Source organism: Natrix helvetica (genome assembly GCF_964273705.1).
Source record: "Natrix helvetica genome assembly, chromosome: 3".
NCBI classification, from domain to species: domain Eukaryota; kingdom Metazoa; phylum Chordata; class Lepidosauria; order Squamata; family Natricidae; genus Natrix; species Natrix helvetica.
The window spans coordinates 29,698,806-29,708,378 of NC_138549.1; the positions used below are offsets into that span (position 1 = coordinate 29,698,806).

At 45.8% G+C, this 9,573-nt stretch overlaps 2 protein-coding genes across 6 annotated transcripts in view; one reads left to right on the forward strand and one right to left on the reverse strand.

Annotated features, from left to right (window-relative positions):
- CARS2 (cysteinyl-tRNA synthetase 2, mitochondrial) overlaps positions 1-3,049 on the reverse strand; it is a 39,193-nt gene extending 36,144 nt beyond the window's left edge. The window contains exon 1 of the mRNA XM_081949489.1: positions 2,940-3,049. The gene's annotated coding sequence lies outside the window, so the exon portion shown is untranslated. The remainder of the gene's footprint in view (positions 1-2,939) is intronic.
- A 163-nt stretch (positions 3,050-3,212) lies between these two features.
- Positions 3,213-9,361, forward strand: ING1 (inhibitor of growth family member 1). Of its 5 annotated transcripts, XR_014175107.1 has the most exons (3): positions 6,502-6,642; positions 7,516-7,582; positions 8,400-8,536. XR_014175107.1 is itself a non-coding variant. In XM_081949491.1 (2 exons), the coding sequence occupies exons 1-2, from the start codon at positions 4,017-4,019 to the stop codon at positions 9,101-9,103; spliced, it is 846 nt and encodes a 281-aa protein (XP_081805617.1). In that variant the 5' UTR covers positions 3,213-4,016; the 3' UTR covers positions 9,104-9,361. The 5 variants fall into 5 exon arrangements, 4 of the variants coding, with proteins under 4 accessions (XP_081805617.1, XP_081805618.1, XP_081805616.1 ...); XM_081949491.1 differs by lacking the exons at positions 6,502-6,642; positions 7,516-7,582 and adding an exon at positions 3,213-4,158 and having other exon boundaries at positions 8,400-9,361; XM_081949492.1 differs by lacking the exons at positions 6,502-6,642; positions 7,516-7,582 and adding an exon at positions 5,657-5,874 and having other exon boundaries at positions 8,400-9,361.
- Positions 9,362-9,573: the final 212 nt, after the last annotated feature.

Genomic DNA, 9,573 nt, shown 5'->3' on the forward strand with positions numbered 1-9,573 from the left:
GTCCATCCTGCATCTATAGTCTAAAATAAAGTACTGAACAGACACAAGTCTCACTAAAATTGACTTGTGTGTAGCTAATAAAGTATATTAAGACTATTAATGCAAAGCATCTTATACATCTATTTCTGATTAAACCGAATTAAGATACGTTTGCAGGTCTGCTTTTCTTCTTTGAAATGGAACTTATATCTAAGTCTACAGATTGGTCAGAAAGTTTCCCAAATTGAAAAAGTCTCATTCAATATAATAATTATCGATCTTTGTCTTGAAGTCACACAAATATTGTAGCTAATTGCCCCACACAAAAATAAGTTCCTATGAACCCGTAAGCACTATTTAAAGCTTTCAAGATTTATGATTTTTCAGAAGATTTTATACTAAGTATTTCTGTGTGTATGTACTTAGCTACTATTGCTATTTATAGGAAACACAGGTAGAAGAAGCAAATCTTACAACAGAAACCACTGAACACAAATGCGGTTTATCATTTATAAAAACTCCTCCCTTCCTACCATATGTATAGTTGTGGCTTAAGCAGCAGAGTGAAATTGTGTCTACTGAGAAACATACTTCCTTAGGCGAGGGCAAATCCATTCCTTCTCTTCTGAGACTCGGTATGAAACAAAAAGGGCTAGTTCTATCCCCACTCCCTTTTTTTCTGGTTCTTGTATGTTAGAAAAAAATTGTGCTGTTTTCCCCTTTTCACTAGTTCAGAAAGAGTAAAATTGCTTGTGCTTATTCCTTTTATCTGCAGGTTTTGTATGCCGTTTGTGCTGCTTGTTTTGGCATCTCAATTTTTTTAAAGCACCAAATAGGTCTAGGTTATCAATCAAATGGTTGACAATTGCTTCTGTGACTTTTTGTAAATATTTCTCCTGTCAAGTCATGTCCTACTCCGTGCCCATCTCAGTTTCTTAGCAGATGGAGCCAATGTTGTCAGAAGACACTTCCATGGTCATGTGGCATGCATAACTATATATCAAAGGCACACAGAACGCTGTTATCTTCCCCCAAAGTGATAGCTATATATCTACTCGTATTTGCATGCTTTTGAACTGCTAGGTACCCACAGCATAATCACTGCAAAGTTATCACACGAATCTGGTGTGCAGGTTGTCTGCAACAGGCAAAAAAAATTCAGGCATGAGATTCAGCATTTGTTTATAACCTTTTATTATTTTCACAAATAATTCAAGACAATGAACATATCCAGCATACCTTCCTCCTATTTTCCCCCTAACAACAACCCTGTGAAGTGAGCTGGGCTGAGCGGAAGTGACTTCCAAGGTCATTAATAGTGGATCCTTTGATTTTTTTAAAAAAATTATTTTTATTTCCTGGGAGTTGCTTTTACAATCTCTCTTCAAGAGAAGCAGCTGATGCACCTCTTTCTTTTACATAGACTGCTATTTTCTCTATCGACTGAAGGGCAGCTATTTCAGTGACGATCATCTGCACCAGAGAGGATACTATTTCTCACCTGTGGTGAGAATGTAAAATAAACACTTTGTCACTATCTACACTACAGTGTAGTGATTAATGTACTGATCTGGAAACCAAGAGACTGGGTTGTAGAAAAAAAATGCCTTAGGCATGAACATCAATTGGGCGACTTTGAGCCAGTCACTCTCCCTCAGATCCAACCCACCTAATAGGGTTGTTGTGGAAGAGGAAGGAGTATAATGTCAGCTTGCCTCCTTGAGAGATGTATAAAGTGATCCAGGCAGTCTAAAAATGAATCTATTCAAATCCTCATTGTGCAATCTATTATCAGTATAGCTATTCAAAATCTTACATTTGTAAGTCTATAAAGTAAAAGTTTGTCACCACACATCCGTTTGCCTACAAACACAGTAAGTTAACTTTTAAGGTGTAATATGTGAATATGATGATTGTAAAAACATCTCAATATCCCTTCGACATTCAGTGGACAAATATGATCTGAAAATTTAAGAATGACTACACTGCCTAATTCAGCAAGGCATCCCTTTTCTTCCACCTGTTTTACATCCTCAACCATTTTCAAGGCAGTTGTTTTTATGCAGGTATCTGACAATTAAATTTACTGCTAACTAAATATATTCTTGGAGTTAACTATTGGCTTTAAAGCTCAGTTTCCTGATGTTTCCTCTCTTTGTTCAATTTTTATCTTTACATCAACCTAAATCTAGTTTCCAGACACCAGGACTACCTGGGGATCTGAATATGGATTTGAGCTTAGGAGGGTACTGCAGTTGAATAAATTCAAATAATAAGTATCAAGCGATCCTTTCTCATCAGGGCTGAGGAAAGCAACCAGCTTGTTCCACTTAGATACTCTCGTTTTTTGCAGCTGAATGTGCTTTTGTTTTCAGATTAGGCAATTTTAAAAAGCACGGGGGCTACCCCACCCCGGAGTCCAATAGCCATTATCCGGGCGCATGCGGCATCACAAAAAAAAAGGAAAGACATTTTTTAAAAAAAGGAAACAGGTACAGCGAAATGTAGTCTACTTTTTTTTTTTTGCATCTTTTCGCCCTCCATTTTATTCACAAGTCATCAATTTGCGCATGCACCGATTTGTTACTTGCCTCCTCTTTCCGGCTCTGCAACCCTCAGCCTGTGACTGGATTAGAAAGCAAAGGGGTGGGAAACAGCCTGACGGCGGATTGGGCCATCCTGTTGTCAGTGTTGGGATTATAATAATAGAGGCCGTGGCTAACTTCAAGCAGGGAAGGAGACGGTCTCCTTTTAACTCGGGAAACTCCTGCAAACTGGGAGAAACGAAACAATGCAGAGGAGAGGCAGAAGGGAGCCAAGAGCTGCATCCCTTCCTCTCCAGCCACCAATGCGGCTTGATGCCCAGGCTGACAAGGACCATAGTCCTTTTTTGTCGCAAGTTCTGCCAAGTTTATGCCAGGGGACCCGACAAACCCAAAACCAACCATCCCAACTCTTACCAGCATTGCCCGTTGTCCGGTCGGCGGTGCTGAGCGATCTAAAGGCTCCGGCGGCGGAGTTCAAAAGCCGGCAAGAGAATGAAACGCCGCCCACCAACTTCAGACGTCTCTCGTTTTGCCTTATGGCCAACGCGGCCCGAGTTCCCGCTCCGGCGGAGGCGGCGCAGCGCAAACCCCCCCCCCCCAATTTTTTTTTTTTAGGGAAAAGGAAAGACTGTTGCGTTTGCGACACCTCCCCCCCACTCCGCCCCGAGCCATGACTACGTCAGAAAGCTGTATTTGGCTGGGCATGCACAAAACCCCATTCCCGTGCAGCTCCCCCGCCCCCGCGGTCTCACTTCCTTCTGGGGAGGAGGGAGAGCCCAGCACAACTGTAGAGAAAGCGGCGCATTGAGCAGGAGTCCCGGCTGTTGCTGCTGCCGCCGCTCTTGCGGAGCGGGAGGGGGGTTGCAATGGGAGTGCTGCGCACGCGCACTAGCTGGCGGGGTTGAATGTTTCCCAAGTGTTTGAAACTGGTATTTGGGTTTTCCACGTTGGATCAAGTGCGGCGTACAGAGCAAGCTGCATTAAGATCACCGGCAGTGCACAGGAGCAGCGGCACGCACTGGGAGACGCGGCTTCTGCCTTCTGCCAGGCAATTTTACCGCGCGGATCTTACTTGTCTGCCGGGGGAGATCGGTGTATTATTTTTTTTTAGACCCGTCTTCTCCCTTTCCACCCTCCCCTCTCTTGTCCGCACACTCACACGGAGACGCACACACATCCCTCCGATTGTTCCTACCACCTCCTTGGTGAGTTACCGACAACGACAGCCATTCAATCAGCTGCTACTGCCGCTGGAGAGACTCGCGGACTGTGTAGACTGCCTGTTCGGGGAAGAAAAGATTCAGATGTAGCTTTTCTGGTGGTTCTTTTTTTCTCTCTCTCGGTTGGATCGAGGAACCGGAGAGCGGCACCGAGACGGCGGAGGACTGAGTCTCTGCCATTGGGGCTGCCGTGCTGGAAAGGAAAACTCTCGCCCATTGGGGTGAGAGGACGAGATACACACACACACACATACCCACAATTTTCGGCCGGATGAAAATGTTGAATCCTGCCAACGGAGAGCAGCTCCATTTAGCGAACTATGTGGAGGATTACCTGGACTCGATCGAATCGCTGCCTTTCGATCTGCAGAGAAATGTCTCCCTGATGAGGGAAATTGACGCCAAATACCAAGGTAAAGACCTTTATGTGTTGGTGGACGAGAGTCTGTAGAAGCCACCTCGGCTTGCCTTGTTTGTAGAGATGGTCTCTTGGGTCCCTTTTCCCTGCGCCCCCCCCCTCCCGAGCTTGAAGCAGAGGGTGGCTTTTATTATCAGGATTATTTATTAGTGAGAAGAGGAGCGGAAAGCAAGGAGAGTAGAGAAAGGGGGGGTTTGCTCTGCAGGGATACCCAGTTCTTTTCCCCCCTCTCGGGGCGGAACAAAAGGTCTTCCTTTCGGTCCTCCGCTCTGAAGCGAGGACTTGGCTTTTTAGGTGTAAAAAATGCTGGACAAAAAGGCGGCGGCACCGAAGCGGGGCAGAGGAGGGGCAGGAAAATCCGGACGCGTGGGGCACGGAGGCAGCTGTTTCTTCCTCTTCCCCCGGCGAAGAGGAGCTGCTTTGGGGGACGGTGGGACAGCGGCGAGGAAGAAGCAGAGGGAGACTGACCAGGGCACCACATTGAGGAATTTCTAGTATTCGCAATGGCTGTAGTAGGAGAGGGTGCTAGTAAGAGGGAGAGGGCGGGCGGGTGGATTAGCTGGAGTGTGCGAGGGGTGGGCCGGGGTTGTAGCCTTCGTTCCCTCTTTTTTTTTTTTTCAATGAGGATTTGCTTTCGAAAACGGGCTACTCTCGCCCAAATTCTGCAGGGAGAAGGAGCGGAAAGTGATGGGAACCGATTATATAAATCCCGTGTGGGCTGGGGATGTGCGGAGGGCCTCCCCCTTCCCAAACTCCTGCCGCGTTTTGCAGCTCTTGCGGAGGGGAGGCTGGATCCTTCCCTCCCTCTCGCACTCTGCAACCCGGGAAATGGTGGTTGGAGTTAAAGAGCTGGAGAAGTCCTTTGTCACCGGGTGCTGTGAGAGGTAAAAGGGGTGGAGAGCGGCGAAAAGAGTGCGACGGCTGCTAGCGGAGGTGACACCGGAGTGCCTCTGGCACGTTCAAACTCCTTTTCCGCCGATGAACTGAAGGAGGAGAGGGGAACCGGGTCGGGTTTGCGGCGCTTAGGGAGGAGTAGGATAGGAGCAGCAAGTATTTGTTTTGTGGTGAGGACTTAATAATGTGGCCGTCCCTCCGTAAGACGCGCCAAAAAAGGCAGGCGAGAGAGTGTAAGAAAGGCGAGAGAGAAGGGGAAGAGACGAGCGTCAACTTGCGGGTATGAACGGCTGTTTGAGGAGGGGTAATACGGAAGAGAGGAGGGTTGAAGGACAAGGGCGGGCATTTCAACCCGCGGTGAACACTCGACTGCGCTAAAGGGAGACGCCTCTGCGCTTGAGCTCTAAAAGAAGAGAGTGAAAAGCGCCGTCACAGGGCTTTTATAGGTCCTCGTCATTCCCCGATTGTACTCGCCACGCCTCCTTTGCCATTATTGGTGGAGCTTCCCTCAGGAAGCCGCTTTGGCCCCGCCCTGTTGCTCAATGATTAGTATCCCCTCTACCGATCTTCGCTTCGTAGTGACGCTGACAGGACCGAAGGGTGGAGGATGGAGCGGGCGGGGGGGGGGGTGCGGCAGGGCGGAGGTTTCTTCTAATAGTTCGAACTGCTCCGACTGCTCCTCTGCGATTGATTGGCTTGCTTAGTTGAAGGAAGAGTTGAAGGCGTGCGGTGACTAATGGGTTGATGTGGAAGATGAAGGCTGTCGTCTGCCCGCCCTCGAGACCTGATTGGAACATTGGCATTCAAGGAGGTGGAGGTTGGTTTGGGACTTTCCCTCCTGATTGGTGGGAATAGTGTTTAGCTGGAAGGTGGGCTATTGGTATAATTCCTTATTCTAATTGGACGGTTTCGACACAGGCAGGCTGTGGTGGGAGTTGCCAGACCTTGATTGGACGGTTGGACGGTTCCTGCTCTTCACGTACGTTCTATTAAAGACAGACGTAAAGAGAAAAACAGACATACACGCACTCACGCCTACCGCCACTTCCCTTCTAAGAACAATGGTCCTCGAAATCGCATCCTGTGGGAGGGACGGGGAGGGAGTGGCTCCGTTGCCTGAAAAGGAGACGGGGGGGAGGGAGAGGCAAGGGAGGCGCTTTTGATTGGCTGAGGATAAGAGGCAGCTGGGACGAAGTAGGTCTTTTTCGAATGTGGGAGCGGACGCGAGCGCACACTCTCGGCGGCGGGGCGGGGCCTGAGGGTCCTTGTTTTCCCGCTCCCTGCTCGCGCTCTGCTGGTTCAGCTCCACCCCCTCAGCGACGCTGCGGGAAGGCCTCTTGTACTCTGGGATGGCCCCGCCTCTTTATCCGCGAAATTGGCTGCTGCCCTGGAAGCAGGGTGGGGGCGGGGTCTGCTCTCTTTCGTTCCCCCCGCGCGCGCATTAATTTACTTCAGGCTCCGGCCGGGACTTGGCGGTTGAGGAAGGGAACGCGCTACGCTGGCCAGCGGCGGCTTTTTCTTTTTCCCGAAGCAAGAGAGGGGTCGGGGCAAATCCATTTTTGCTCTCTTCCCTTTTGCCCAAATGGTATGTCTCGTTTCGCTCGCTGGGTTGATACGTAGAGGACCCCTTGAAGCCCTGGTCTAAAATAAAGACGGGGACGGGCGGAACGAACGGCCATCACGAGGGAGAGAGAGAGAGAGAGAGAGGGGTCGCCTCAGTTCCAAGAATGGCGCTGCTTTATGTTTGAGAACAAAAGTCAGCCGGGTAGATTTTTGCATGTAAATTACACGAAATGGATATTGTTTTTTTTCCCCTATGTTTTGCCGCCTCTTGATTTAAAAGAGACGGACATATTCCGGCCTTGAAACCCCCACCCCCCATGTATTTCCTCAAGATGGCTTACAAATAGTTCAAAAGACTGCTCGGATTTTAGAGTAAAAACGGCGGCTAAATCCGCGCAGGGTATAATCAACAGAAGCAAAGAGAATAAATTGCAGCAAAGAGAATAAATTGCATCGCATGAATTATTACTATATTTTAGAGGCTAATAATACATTAACGGCTCAGCTAGGTGGCAGTACCTCACCAACCTTGCTGATTTTAAAAGCTACATTACTTAGTAGGTAGAAATTAGATGGGAGACCACCAGGAAATTCCCAGTACTGGGAAAACCCCTGTTCCCCCAAAAAAGAAATGAAAGAAGACAGTTGTAAACTACTACTGGGATGCTTTAAAAGAACTACATGTCCGTGGAGTGACCAAGAAGCTCAAGTCAGTTTTACCTTTTTTACTTTATACAAACAGAAACATATATCTAAATAATGAGCAAAATAAACTATGGTGACTTGAAGCAGAACCTCTGAGTAAAATCTTGAAGCAACAAGTTTAGTAGAAACAAGGGAATGCTTATTTTGTTTGCTTACCAACAATTTATACCACCAATATTTTTATCCCCAGGCTCCAGTTTATATCTCAGTATGCCACAGTCCCTGGATGATTTTGTCTGGGATGGAAAAGTAAACAGGTTTGTGCTTGGTTAGCATCTGGATGTGAAGAGGTGTGATGGCTCATTGGCTTAATGACACTGGAGATGGTCTCTGCTCCAGCGGTTCGAGTCATAACACTGCGTGTCGGGGTAAGCTCCCGTCACTCGCCTCAGCTTCTATCCACTTAACAGTTCAAAAGCATGTTCTATGCATATAGATAAATAGGTACCACTTTGGTGGGGAGACGAGTTGATGCTCTGCACCAGATTCCTGCAGGCTCTGAACCTTCACGGCCTTAGCATCTGTTTGCATGGCAGCTATGGGGAGGGAGAGGTGATGCTGCAGGAAGAATTGCTTGTCTTTCTTTCTTGTGTGAAGCCAGCTTGCCCTCCTGTGGCGCACCTTGTTTCCTACAACAGATCTGGTACCTTGTCACCCAAACTATTACTCTACAATACTATTGTGGTGTCCTGGTTAATGTAACAATGTCATATGCTAATAATAAATAACTTGATATGAGACTTCTAAGTAATACAGTAAAGGATCTATAGGCTAGATAATGAAATTCATAAAAAATCATTCTGGAAGAAAGCAGTAAGAAACTGCTTTCTGTACCGCTTCTGTACTATTGCCAGAAAAACCAAAAAGACATGTCCATGAAATCAGCAGCAGTCAAGCTCGATTTAGAAGAAATTACACATCTCTTTTTCCAAATAGTGGTGCTTAAAAGTAGAGCAAGTTACACAATGAAAGGTTTTGGGAGTTTTTTATTTGAGCAAACCTGTTTGATGAAGCTTAATCATTTCTGTGTTGTGTACAAAGCTGACAAATAACAACCTTTTTCTTTCTTTACAGAGATCTTAAAAGAACTCGATGACTATTATGAAAAATTCAAACGGGAAACAGATGCAGTACAAAAGAGAAGATTATTGCATTGTATACAGAGGGCACTGATTCGAAGTCAAGAACTGGGAGATGAAAAGATCCAGATTGTCAGTCAAATGGTAGAACTCGTCGAGAACAGAACTAGACAAGTTGATAGTCATGTAGAATTATTTGAAACCTGTCAAGAGACGAATGACATTACTGGGAATAGTGGTAAGGCTAATCAAGATAAATCAAAGAATGAAACACTGACTCAGGCAGAAAAGCCCAACAATAAGCGATCTAGGAGGCAAAGAAATAATGAAAACCGTGAAAATGCTTCTAATAATCACGATCATGATGACATCACTTCAGGAACACCAAAGGAGAAGAAAGCAAAAACTTCCAAGAAAAAGAAGAGGTCTAAGACCAAAGCAGAGAGGGAGGCTTCCCCTGCAGACCTGCCCATTGATCCCAATGAACCAACCTATTGTTTGTGTAACCAGGTCTCCTATGGAGAAATGATAGGCTGTGACAATGATGAATGCCCAATTGAATGGTTTCACTTCTCTTGTGTGGGACTCAATCATAAACCCAAAGGCAAGTGGTACTGTCCCAAATGTAGAGGAGAAAATGAGAAAACAATGGACAAAGCCCTGGAGAAATCTAAAAAAGAAAGAGCTTACAACAGGTAGTTTCTAGATCAGAAGCAAATAAAGCCCTGAAAACTGATATTTATTTCCTGCCTGACCTTTTTGTTGAGGTTGCAGGATTGTAAAATGTATATTTTTAAAGGAAGTTATACATCAAACCATTCTTGTCATAGGAATGGCAGTAGGAAAAACGTTTGGTTTTTTTCCCTTTGATACAGTTGTTAGCAAAAAAAATGAACTGTTGGGCAAGGCATAGAGCAAAATAATAATGTTAACATGTAATAATGTTCAGGTTCATCTTATAAAAAACATATTTTCACAAACTGGTAAGACTTCACCGGTGAAAATGTAGATGGAAACTTGAATAACATTTCCATTCTTCCTTGTAGAAGAATGTGGTCTTGTTTTTCCAGAAAATTATTCTGTAGTTTGAATAAAGCAGCATTACTTTGCAAGTTCAATGAAAAGTACAATCAAATGAAGAGCCTAGAGTGCTTAAACCACCTTATTTT